Source organism: Nesoenas mayeri (assembly GCF_963082525.1).
Source record: "Nesoenas mayeri genome assembly, chromosome: 12".
In the NCBI taxonomy this organism is placed as follows: Eukaryota; Metazoa; Chordata; class Aves; order Columbiformes; family Columbidae; genus Nesoenas; species Nesoenas mayeri.
The window spans coordinates 23,064,138-23,077,161 of record NC_137547.1 but is presented as its reverse complement, the minus strand read 5'-3'; the positions used below and the strand labels follow the sequence as shown (position 1 = coordinate 23,077,161).

The window sequence follows — 13,024 nt, the reverse complement described above, 5'->3', positions numbered from 1 at the left end:
TGAGGTCCACTCACTAGAAACGTTCAAACCCAACATTGCCAGCTTTATTTCTCTTAAGAGGAAAGCAATTTTTTGCTCTACTGAACATTAATAGCCAAGATTATTTAGTGACTGAAGACCAGCCTGGACAAAAGCATGGTTTTCATATCCAGCATGCTCAGACAGTATGACTGGGCTCAATATGGCCAATCCAGTTACCTATAACCTTATGCCTCTTGAGGTACTATGAACTGTATTAAATAACTGAATGAGTCACCAATCACAACAGCCACCGTAAGTGTACCCGAGAAAGAGAGAAATATTTACAAGTTACCGAAAAGCAGCCAGAGTTTCCATCCAGCGCTGGAATTTGCAAGAGGAAGAGCAAGTCTGCTCTCCTCGGTCTCAAGGAAATGCAGGATGTGCCACTGCAGGCATCGCAGACCGTCTTCTTCTCAAGTGCATTGTGCTGCGTCTTACTACCTACCAACCTTGTCGTCATTTTATATTCCTTCCTGAAGAGAGGTCCAACAACAGCACACCAGCTACCACACATCTGCTGCTGTTCCAAACCAGTTTCACCTGCCCTGGGTGTCTGCATAGACATAAACTTGTATTGTTGCCTTTCTCATAGAAGGAAACTAATTCTTCCCACCCATGACACGAGCTAAGAAAGATAACACGGTTAAGGTCTCAATTATCATGCGCCTGGGGTTCTCTCAAACAATTCCAAACATCACAGATCTTCAATAGAAGAGGTCGTTAAAAAATACAGAACCTGTTTTCAAAGCTGTTTCAAGATATCTGTTCTACCTTTGCCTGGGCTGAGAAGCTGACGTTTCAGGAAGGACACCAGCCTGCCCCGTCGCGGCACAGGCGGCGCGGAGGCCCCCAGCCCCGACGGCGCGGCGCTCGCGGACCCCTGCGGTGGCTGCCAGAGCCCAGGAGAAACGCCGAGGGCACCCCTCGAGCTCCGTTCCACAGAACATAGAGAAGTGCTTGCAAGTTCAGCACACTCCTTGGGAACTCAAGCTTCACGCTTAGAGGACAGCAGCCGACAGCTAATTTTCTGCAGAAAAATAGGTTTGTTTAAGCACGGTTCAACAACAGGCAGAATACAAACTGCACAAATGGAGCCACGGTTGTGACGCTTTGTCTGTCGCCGGCAGTTTGTGCAGCACAGAAGTAGAACGTTGTGACTCAGGACTGTGATAAAACAACTTAAGGGGAAACTTCCACATTGTTTCTTTCTTGCGCTTATTTTAATGGGGCCTGCGTCTTCTGCTACAGAGTAAACAAGAGCTAACTAAAACTTTTAATTCTTCCTGGAAAAGAATGTAAAAATGTAACATTCTGCCGCAACAAAGACCTGTCCAAGCCAGGCCACTTGAGCGATCTACGACCATTTTTGATTAATTATTTCTTAGATGGAAGTTTGCAACATCAGATTATTCGCCTGCTTTCCAGCCATGGTATCTACAGCATCTAACTCAGGTAATGCACTACGCATAAAAGGCGAGACCATGAGCTCAGGCCATCTCAATGTCACGGCAAGCAGGTCACAGCTTTATCTTCAAAAGCACAATCTGCTTTAATAAGAGAGTGTTGAAATATGCAGAGTACTCCACAAATAAGCTACTTCAAGTCAGCCTTGCGTAAGATAAAGCACCCCAGCCCAGCAACATAAGAACCACGGGTTCTGGACTGACTTTACTACTATATTATCTGTCAGGAAACCGCTAAATAAGGAAACACTGAGATAAAGGAAGTTTTCACCTTTAAATTAATCTGTATGAAAGAGGCCACTAGCTATCAAAACCAACAAAATCATGCAAAACAAGGCACATATCTTGCAGAACCTTAGCACTTGTTAGTGGAGAGTATTCCTGAGTCTGCCTTTAAGCAAAAGATAAATCTTTCAGGAAACACTGAATATTAGTAATGCAAAAATCCATACTCTCTCAACCTTTTACCTATATTTCAAGCAGGATTACAATGGTGCCTCACACCCCTCCCGGGCTTCTGGCTATCAGCTCAACCCAGAGCAAGTCATTAGGGCCTGAAAGGCAAGGTTGAATATACTTTCCAAACTCCAGGTTTTAATTAACATACTCTGACTGCAACATCTCCTAAAGTCTTGGTTTAAGCACAAGCTCTCAGTGTTCCATACCTCCCCCACTCCGTCTCACCTCTGTTTCAAGGACAAACTTTCATTAGCAATGTGATCTTTAGCACTAGCTCTATTGACTGCAATGCATGGTACTGCTCTATTTACTCAACACTACCTCATTGTTTGTAGTGCAAGCTTAACCAGTTGTAGGAGAACAGCCAATACCTGCAAAATTAAACCATCTTTTTACTATTGGGCTGTTTTCAGGTTGTTTTTGCAGTAACAACCAGGAAAAGTAAGCAGAACAGACAAACAGAAAGAAGATGGCTAATACAATTCCTTTTCCTTCACTATTCTTTCAAACTCCTGCCTCTCGTTTACACTCAGGCTGTAAGAATATCACAGGTGTGGAGTTTCCTGGACAACAGCCTTGAGATCCACGAAGCATCTTTGTGTATACAAGTGATCGTCGCTCAAACCCTTAAAGATATCGGCAAAACTTCCACAAGCCGGCCCTACCCTGCCTCGGGAACGGGGAGCCGGAGCCCGCCCTGGCCTGCCCAGCGTCCTTCCACAACAGCACAAGGAGAAGTGGAAGTAGATCAGCTTGCCTTTCATCTCCAAACGTCTCAAGTCGGAGATCTGGGCAGCAAGCCCCTGCATCGGGGACGGGTTACACTGGAGAAAGGCACAAATGAGAGTAAGAAACGATTCTCTCTCAGATTCTGGCAGTTCACAACTAAGATCAGATTTACACGGGGCTTTCCAAGGGATTCAGTCTTGCCCAATAGAGAACAAGAACATTTGCAGCGACATTAAAATGGTGTTGCTTCCTCTTATAGAACTACATCCTCTCCCTCAAGCAGCTTCTTGTTTCCAAAGTGAGTTCATTATGACTGGAAAGACTTGATACGAGTTCTCTGGAGTATGAAGCAGGTCACACAGCTTCTTGTGATCAGTTCTCAGCATCTGGGGTTTATGGGAAGAGGAAGCTGATTTATATTTTCTTTTGTTTCTTTAAGCACACAAAAAGAGCAATGGTTTTGGCCTCCTGCACTTCATATGTACATGGTGCCATTTCACATGTTTTCTAATAAACAAATTTCATCCTGTAACAGTGTAATTCTCTGTAAGAAGTAACACTGGAGAATACACTCAAGTAATCAATCAAGCAAACCCCAAACTGGCACAGCCCCGTTGCTGTGGCGCTGTGCATTGCCCAGTTCCCAGCCGCATGCATCCCCCTCCACGCCAGCAGCTTCTTGATTCAGGAGGTTTGATGTGTCACACACGGTTTTGTCTCCCTCTTCAGCCAAAAGAGACCTGGCCATGTAAAACACAAAGGGAAAAGCTCCTATGTAATCCAACACACTGATGAGAGAACCGTGCAAGGTTTTCACAGGCTGTGGTAAGAACCACATAAAGTGCCACCCAAGGAAGAGGGAAACGGTGGAAGTTCCTAGAAAAACCCAGAGCATCCACAGAAAGTTTTCTATGCTGCTTCCATGTTAACATGTAAGAACTGGTAGAAGCACTGCATGTATTTGTATTGTCAAAATGGGAGAATACAGATCCTTTATTTGTCATTCATTATTTCTCAGCCACTTTTGAAAACCCTGACAACAGTTCTTTAACTCATTTCCAGTGACTTTTTCAGCAGCTACTTACACCAAGTTAGAGGAAAGAAGTTCAAAGTCTTTGAGGATCACATAATCCAGCAATCTTTGTATTAAACGGCTTCTACTTCGCATTTTACTGTCTGACAATGACTTCAAAAAAGCTGCAAGTACAATTTCAAGAGAAATCCAAGTGTTTGGGTACAGTATTATGGCTGTGAGGACGGAAACGTGGCAGTGACACAGGTCTCAGGCACCGCGCAGCACGACGCTCAGGCGGGCGCCGCAAGCACTCTGGACCGGTCACAGGAAAGTTTGTTTTTCTATATATGCTAATCCACCCAGACCTGCTAAGAGATTTAATGTTACTGTTTAACTTCACCAGAACAAGCAGCAGCATTTGTTATCATAAAGTCTACTCAGGCTTATCCTCAAACCAAAGGGCCAAATGATTCACTTCTCTTAAAATCAGAAAGCCAGTGCCAGTATTTGTTAGAAAATGACAGGCCAGCTCGGCAGGACCACCAGTTTAGGCTTCCAGACAAAAGAATATGCAGCTTCAGACAAATTCTTTAACTAACTCTCCACGTGTTCTGAAGTGAAATACACCTAAGTGCAGGGACAAAGCAAGGTTTACGAGAACACCCGAGGAGTTCACATGAGAGTGCTGCAGCCTTCAGAGCAGCTGATGTTATTGCTTTTCCACAGAACCTAGCAGAACACAAATGCTGCCAATAACAAATACGTTCACATGATCTATACACATATATTCACGTATACATACATTATATATGTAGCAGAAAAACTGTTTTGGTATTAACTCTTCTCTAAGAGAACAGATTTGTGTGTTCCAATTGCAACATGGTGGGAGCTGGTTTGCTTGTACCATCGACAGCAGAATTACAGGCAGGGTTCTGAATCAAGAGTTGGCCGTCCATTCCATTGCTACAGACAATAACAATCCCGCGCTGAACAGCCTGCAGCGACAGGAAGCACCAGCACGCCCTTACTTCCCCACCACAAAGACTGACAATATTCCAATATTAGGTATCAAGCATAGATAAGCATTGGTTGAATTATGTTTATCAATGGAACTAGGGAGCTATTATATGCTAATATGTAGTAAGAACCTTGCATAAGGCTATATGCACACCGTATGCGCAGCCCTCCTGTGAGAGCGGGAATTTATGACTTAGCTGCCCTGACAGCCTGAAGGACATCTTGTGTCTGTCAGGAAATCCTCGGCGCGATACCAGTCCAAGGCCACGGTTTCACAATACAAACTGTTTGGTGGCCAAACTATCTTAAGAAGTTCCTCTCCTTTCACCCACACTGCCCGTCCACACCCGAGCACCGCGGCTGCCCCACACACTCCGCCTCACCTGCCACCCCGTACCTCACCCAGAACTGCCCCACACACACCGCCTCCCCACACACACCGCCTCACCTGCCACCCCCTACATCACCCAGAACTGCCCCACACACACCGCCTCACCTGCCACCCCGCACATCACTCAGAACTGCCCCACACACACCGCCTCACCTGCCACCCCATACATCACCCAGAACTGCCGCACACACACCGCCTCACCTGCCACCCCATACATCACCCAGAACTGCCCCACACACACCGCCTCACCTGCCACCCCGCACATCACCCAGAACTGCCCCACACACACCGCCTCACCTGCCACCCCATACATCACCCAGAACTGCCCCACACACACCGCCTCACCTGCCACCCCGTACCTCACCCAGAACTGCCCCACACACACCGCCTCACCTGCCACCCCATACCTCACCCAGAACTGCCGCACACACACCGCCTCACCTGCCACCCCGCACATCACCCAGAACTGCCCCACACACACCGCCTCATCTGCCACCCCGCACATCACCCAGAACTGCCCCACACACTCCGCCTCACCTGCCACCCCATACATCACCCAGAACTGCCCCACACACTCCGCCTCACCTGCCACCCCGTACATCACCCAGAACTGCCCCACACACACCGCCTCACCTGCCACCCCGTACCTCACCCAGAACTGCCGCACACACACCGCCTCACCTGCCACCCCGCACATCACCCAGAACTGCCCCACACACACCGCCTCATCTGCCACCCCGCACATCACCCAGAACTGCCCCACACACTCCGCCTCACCTGCCACCCCGTACCTCACCCAGAACTGCCCCACACCGCCTCACCTGCCACCCCGTACCTCACCCAGAACTGCCGCACACACACCGCCTCACCTGCCACCCCGTACCTCACCCAGAACTGCCCCACACCGCCTCACCTGCCACCCCGTACCTCACCCAGAACTGCCGCACACACACCGCCTCACCTGCCACCCCGCACATCACCCAGAACTGCCCCACACACACCGCCTCACCTGCCACCCCGTACCTCACCCAGAACTGCCCCACACACACCGCCTCACCTGCCACCCCGTACCTCACCCAGAACTGCCCCACACACACCGCCTCACCTGCCACCCCGCACATCACCCAGAACTGCCCCACACACACCGCCTCACCTGCCACCCCGCACATCACCCAGAACTGCCCCACACACTCCGCCTCACCTGCCACCCCGTACCTCACCCAGAACTGCCCCACACACTCCGCCTCACCTGCCACCCCGTACCTCACCCAGAACTGCCCCACACCGCCTCACCTGCCACCCCGTACCTCACCCAGAACTGCTCCACTTCGACACGCTGCCCCACAGGCTCCTGCGCCAGCAGCACGCAGGAATGCAGGCGAGGGAGGCCGCGCAGCAGCACCCACCCAGGGAGAGCTGCCACTGGACAGTCTGCATACAACTGCAGCTCGAGAACGTGATGCGGGGGCAGAAAATACCTGAAGCTAGTATCGCCGTCAAACATGTTGGATCATGAAGATAAAATTAAAGGGTGTAGTTTCATGGGACGTGAGCTTGGACAGCAAAGCACGTTAGAAGTTCCCACCCTACCTGCTCGTTTCAGTGATCCTGTTTACAGCACAGCTTCACAAAGAGCTCCTGGCACACAAAAAGATGGCAAAGTATGGCGGGGCAAGAAAGAAGCCAGCCTCACAAACCCTGGGAAACTGCAGCCTGCGTGTGTGCTGTGGAGAGAACAGCCTGCCCAGTAACACCCGCAAAGGATTGCCCAACGCCCGCTCCAAAACGTCCCAACCCTGCAAACATTCCAATACAGGCCCTGCTAAGAGTTTCACTGAGATGCAGCCATCAAATAATCTGAAACTGGAAGACCAATCACAAGACTAAAACCACAAACAAACACGAGGCAAAAAGACAAACCAGAACAACACTCTGCATTTTAAGACTTTTTTCTGCAGTCTAAAAGTTCAGAGGTATATTAAAAATGTATTAAAAAATAATGTATCCAAAATGAAGCTGTGACAGCCGGCAAGGCAGCCAAGGGAAGTTTCTGCTTGCACTTTGTGAAGAGCTTGCAGAACAAGTTTCTCTTGAAAAAAAGAGTTGTAACCGGTTTATCAGGTTAGAGGAATTCACTGGTTCTTCCGCCTCTCTCCCCATCCATTTGTTTCCAAATGCTCATCTAACCAGCTTGTTTCTTGCTGAATTTGCTGATACGGGAGAAAATAAACTGCACGTGCAGCTCAGCGGGATGATCAATAGGCATTCGAACATGCTTTAGAGAACTGCTAAGTCGCTATCACCAGGTGAAGTGGCAGCCCCTCTGTGCTCTCAACTGGTGCCCAGTTTGGGAGCGGGGGAAAGAGGCCCAGCTTTGTCTGTCTAGGATTAAGAATATGAATCTAATCTCTCATTGCATTGTACATTAAATCCAGTGCATCAATGAAAGATCAGCAAGACTAGGACAGCCTTTCAAACAATTTTACTTAAATGGCTATCCATAGATTAAAGTTGGATGTTTGCACCATGTCCAAAACCAGATCCAGCTCTCATGAGATCTTTTAATATATATCATTCAAAGTAAGACGGTAATTACAGCTAAACACTGCAGACAGCTCTCCAAAATTACTAGCTTTTCTTAGACTTCTCCTTTGTCAGGGAGACATGCAAATATAGCCTTGCAAAAGGAAAGCAACATGTCTTAAGGCAAGCCATGCGGATTCAGCCTGGTGTTCTGAACGAGAGGGATAAAGAAATCCACACCACTTCCAACTTCGCACTCAGTTTTTAACTTAGAACCCCATGGCGAGAGTCAGAGAAGCACGTGAAGATGTCGGCGTATGAGGACAGAGTCATGGGGCTGAAAGCGAGGCAAATTCATTTCAGTTTTGCTCTTTAGAAGCAAGCTTCCATTCCTGCAAGGTTTCAGAGAGCAACCCGAAAACAATTTTCTCCCTTTAATAGCTTGGAAACCATGAAACCACAAAGCTCCAGCAGTTATTTGGGAAAATATAAATAACACGCTAAATAAGCCAGTCCTGTGATTTGAAGATCTGAACAACGAAACCTAGCAAGAATGTCCCAGTAACGCAGGAAGGAACAGAGGACACTATTCCCTCTAGTAAGGAGCAGGTAATGCGTGTTTAGAGCACATCACAGGCTCAGGACGTCCCAAACAAACACCCCAACAGGAGATCTACTGACTTTTCAAAGGAGCCCTCAGGTTTCTCTACTCAGAAGCTCCGTGCAGCTCCACCAGCGCAGCGCAGCCAGCAGCGCCAGCTTCCCCACTGTTGGTCCACGAGAGACAGGCTGAACCGAACACGTTAGGCACACTGCGCTGTATGACTTCAAGCCATTATTTCCCTTATATTTGCACATGACCAGGATCTCACCTCCCCACCCAAAACATTGCACATGACCATCAGAAAATATAGCTGGATCCCATAAATGCAGTAGCATCTGTGGAATCAAATGCTTGTTATCCTGGACAAGTACAGTTCTAAAAGCTTGCAGCAAAGCATACAGAACATAGACTGCAGCAAACGGCTCGCTCATCGGGGGCACGGGGCTGCAGAACCTTGCTTGGTAAAATGACACAGAAAAAAGATATTGGCAGGGAATCCTGTTTTACAATACTTAAGACAAACGCAAGCAGTAAGTCATGTGAATGTAACACTGTAGGAATATGAAGTAAAATTGAAACGCATCATTTGTTGAAGTGCCTTGTTACAAACAGAGTAAAGGCTTAACCACAGATTACAGGCTTTCGGTAGATCCATCATTGCTGGAAAGTGAACTAAACAGTAACAGGAGCAGGTTTTCTGTGGTCAGTGGAAAAACTCCACGCCCGCAGTAGCTGATCTATTGTTTACCAGTTACTAATCACAGAATGGTTGAGGTTGGGAGAGGCCTCTGAACCGGATAAAAGTTACAATGGATTTGTGCTCAGAGATTCTCACTTCCCACTACACATAGAGACTGGGAACCCCAGGCAAAAGCCAGAAGCAAACACCAAAACTTTCGTTTACCTGATTGAGAGGCGTGCAAAAGCTTCAGCTGCATCATCAAATTCTCTACCACAACCCAAACAGGGTGTGGAAAGCTAATTTCACATACTCCATAACATTATCTCAATCAAGGTAAAGTCTACTTCCTCTTCCTCCTCCTTTTCAAGTAACCACTTCACCCCCCTGTGCTTCTGCTAGTCAAAACACTCCACCGAGGAAAAGTGTTTGTGTTGACAAACACCTGACTCAGCCTTACAATACATGGTGCCATTAAGAAATTTAATGGACTCATCTTCAAAAACGCTGGAAAGGATCAGCTATTAAAGAATATGTAATTTTGCTGTTTGCCGCCATTGCAAGTGGGAGGATGAATCGACTCCCCTCGGAAGCCCCTCAGTCAGGACACACGGAGGGGAGGGAGACGGGCTCAGCCAAGGCGTGCTCCGGGTGGCCCGTGGTGGAACCGGCCACACCACAACCGGCATCCAAATAACAGCAAAATTATTATTTCGTTGCACAGATCTGCGCAACAAAAAGGAGAAAAATGGTTGTTTTTCAAGAGTTTCTGCCCACCTACACATGAAGGCAGTATTTCCTTTTATTTGCTAAAGCAGACCCACCTACAGTGCAATTTACAGCAATAAGATACAATCTCATAAAGTATTGAGTATAATTAAAGTGTGTCTGTTACAAAGGTAAACAGAGTGTACTGGGCTAAGCTGTTCCAGATGTCTTCAGTGCAAGATCTGGGACAAGATCAGACCTGCAGCTGCACATTTTCTCAGGGGTTATTTTGAAGCTTTAAAAAAAGAAATAAATAATAAAAAAAAAAAATCACCTTTTGTTTGTGGACTTGTGCAAAACCGGTGCAGGTAGAACAAACGCCACCTGCATTTAATGCTGACAGGTTTTAAGACACAGAAAACTTACACGTTTCTATTTTCAAAAATACTCCAGAGCGAGGTGTTAACCATTCAGTATCAAAGAGGGTTCGGGCCTGGGCTGCCAAGTTAACTGTGTCACCAGGAGTTACAGCAACACGAACCTGTTCTACTGCCTGAGCAAGTTTCTTGCTGAAACACACCTACGAATGATTCAGACAAGGTGTGGAAAGCCACTTTTATATGTTACACAAAAATGCACTAATGTATTTTTCCATTCAAGCGCATTTCGTATCTAGAAAAGGCAGTGAAAGCAAGCAAACTTTCAGGAGCTGCATATGTATACACTAGTTGCGTTACATTTTTCTGCTAACTTAGGGCCTCTTGAACTGCACAGACCATACAAATTGACAGATTTACTGTCTTAATGCAATATTAAATGAGCCAAAGAGCAAAATACAGAAATTGTGAAAAAACAAAACAAAACACTTCATAATCCACTAAAGTAATTAAGCTCATCTGGAAAAGTGTGATACGGAACATGCACAGCTGATGTTTTATGAAAGTATAGTTTTGAAGATTTCAAGTAAATCTAAGAAAAACAAGTTAGAAAAGGTCACGTTTTTAAATATACAGCAGTGAATCTGTAGATTAAAACATACCACCTAAATTTTGAAAGTCTAATTAGCACTGCTAAATTAAGTTGTGCTCTTATCAGCCTACTCTTTTAAGGCCTAAGTAAGAGAAATTTGGAATAAAAGCAGACCCATCAAAATAATCAGAAGCCAGATCTTCCAAGGACTAGAGTATCTGCTCAAGTACTCTGATATTGTACTCAACCAGTTCAGAATTACGGGGTTCTCATTTCAAATGGTTCAGGGTATTTTGAGGTTCGCTTTAAAATAAGCACAAAAGCTTGCTCGTGATTTCGAAGTGCAAGGCAAAATTAAAGTCTATGTCTTTTACCGGGTCAGTTGAACCTCGTCCCCGGGCTTCACCCTGAAGAGCCCTCGCCCCGGGAGCAGCGCCTCACCTGCTGGAGAACCTGGTCCAGTGGCTCTGCTTTGCCCAGCCCCTCTGCTGTTAAGCCAGTCACTTCACGACACTGGTCACTTAAGTCCAAATTGTCTGCTTTCACCAGGGATTTGTGTAGTGCTCCTACCTAAAAACATTAAAGAAATTACGGGCAGAAGTGAGGAACAATCGAACTAGCTCTTTTGAACAAAGCGTTCAGACTGCAGTAAAATCAGAAAGGTGCAGTATCGCGTTCCCGATAACAATCGCCATGAGAAAAGCACTTGTGGATTTCACAAACCGAAACCTTCGGCTCGGTTTCTCTCCCTCCCGCCCGGAGAGCCACGCTCTGCCGCTTTTCACGGGACACCCTCCGCAGTTAGCACCCATTTTTGTGAGACTGGCTAACTGCAAAGGGGAGATCACACAATAGTAAGGCAGTTTCCTGAATCTATTCATAAAATTGATAGTCAGGTTTATTTTATCAAAGCCTTTCCTCACTTGAGGGACTCTTGGTTATGATAGGGCTTTTTGGGGGGGAAAAAGATAGACCATATTTCCAGATCAGCCTAAAATTTAAAGGAATTCAGTATTCTCTTAAAGTTTACTCAACACTGGTTAAAGAAAAAAACAAGTGCCTCCGGCAGCAGGCCAGAGAGGGTCCAACGGTTACCCGAGACAGCTCCCACAAAGCATGCACGTTTGGAGCCTGCCGAGGGCAGCTTTGTGTTTTGAACCTTCAAAAGCCCGTAGTCATCCCCGAAGCTGAAGCTACAGACTTTTTAAGGGAGACGGGGCGGGGGGTGGAAGCGGCCAAACTCTCTTTCAAAGCTACTTCTTCCCTTAGAACGGAACAAAAAGGACCCTCCGGAGTGACTAAGCCCGTGAGTGAGTGACCGCCGGGCGCGGGGCCCCGCTCCCTCCCCTCGGTGCGCCGGCGGAGCGCGGACGGGCCCGGGCAGGCGGCGAGCGGCCGGGCAGCGCTGCTCGCCCTGCGCCCGGGGAACGCGCCCTCGGCCCGGTCCCCAAGCCATACCTTCTTGCTGGGTAGATCCACAACTTGCCACACCAAGAGAATTAGTTCCCTCTCATCCGAACCCAGTTTAGCCCCATATGCACCAGCTGTTGCCCCAAACAACACCACCAAAGAGTCACTGTGCGAAGCCGTCATGACCACAGGGGGAAACAACTACAATCAAAAGCAGAGGTCAAAAAAAAGAGAGAAAAAAAAAAAGGACACACACAAAAGAACAAAACAAATCCCACAAAGGCTCACCCCCTACCTCCAAGTGATCAAAGGGGAAAGGAGCGAACGAGGAGTCACAATATCAAGAATAGAGAAAGAGCTATTTAGGAGATAAAGGTGTTTGAGACCAAGAAAAATGGAGAAAGCGTGCATCTCTACCTGTTCCCGGTGACCTCCTTCTCCCGGGCTGATGGGGAGGTGATATTAGCGAGCCCTGGGTTCCTCTCCCTCTGACATCATGGCAGGAGCCCAGCTTCCCCCTTCCCAAGTTACCTGCCCTTGGTGCGGCTCATGTGACTCTAGTCAATCTCCCAGAGGGAAGAGGCCATTGGGCCTTCGGAAAAGGTGTAGGAGGGACGGAGGGAGAACCAACGCCTGGCTGATCTGGCCTGATTGGTTTTTGAGGGAGATCAGAGGAAAACTCCCTTTCTCCCTCTTCGGTTCTGCCTGCAGGAAGTGCCTCTACCTGCTTTCGGTTCGGGCTCCCGGCCGGCGCTGGGCACGGCGGGCGGTGCGCGCTCCCGCTGCGCGCCCGCGGCCCCTCGCCAGGCGGCCGGGGGCACTCGGGGTCGGTGCAGTCGTACCGAGTCCCCTTTTATCTCGGAAATCCGAAGAATATACACCTACGGGTACTGAAACACAACCTGTGACTTAGCTCTGAAATGCACGGAAGTCCTCACCTTTCGTGCACGTTGCTGTCTATGTACTGAGCTACCAACGTTCGTGTATAATGAGAGTGTAGTGTTATACAGGGATTTTTAAGGGATATTACAGTCAG

General features: G+C 47.7%; 1 protein-coding gene across 1 annotated transcript in view; it reads right to left on the bottom strand.

Annotated features, from left to right (window-relative positions):
• Nucleotides 1–12,539, bottom strand: part of ESRP2 (epithelial splicing regulatory protein 2) — a gene marked incomplete at its 3' end in the record, with an annotated part of 37,227 nt that extends 24,688 nt beyond the window's left edge. The window contains exons 1-2 of the mRNA XM_080352209.1: nucleotides 12,037–12,539; nucleotides 11,020–11,148 (exon numbers count right to left, since the gene is read on the bottom strand). Coding sequence (XP_080208335.1) covers nucleotides 11,020–11,148; nucleotides 12,037–12,171 — 264 coding nt within the window. The 5' untranslated portion in view covers nucleotides 12,172–12,539. The remainder of the gene's footprint in view (nucleotides 1–11,019; nucleotides 11,149–12,036) is intronic.
• Between the last annotated feature and the right edge of the window lie 485 nt (nucleotides 12,540–13,024).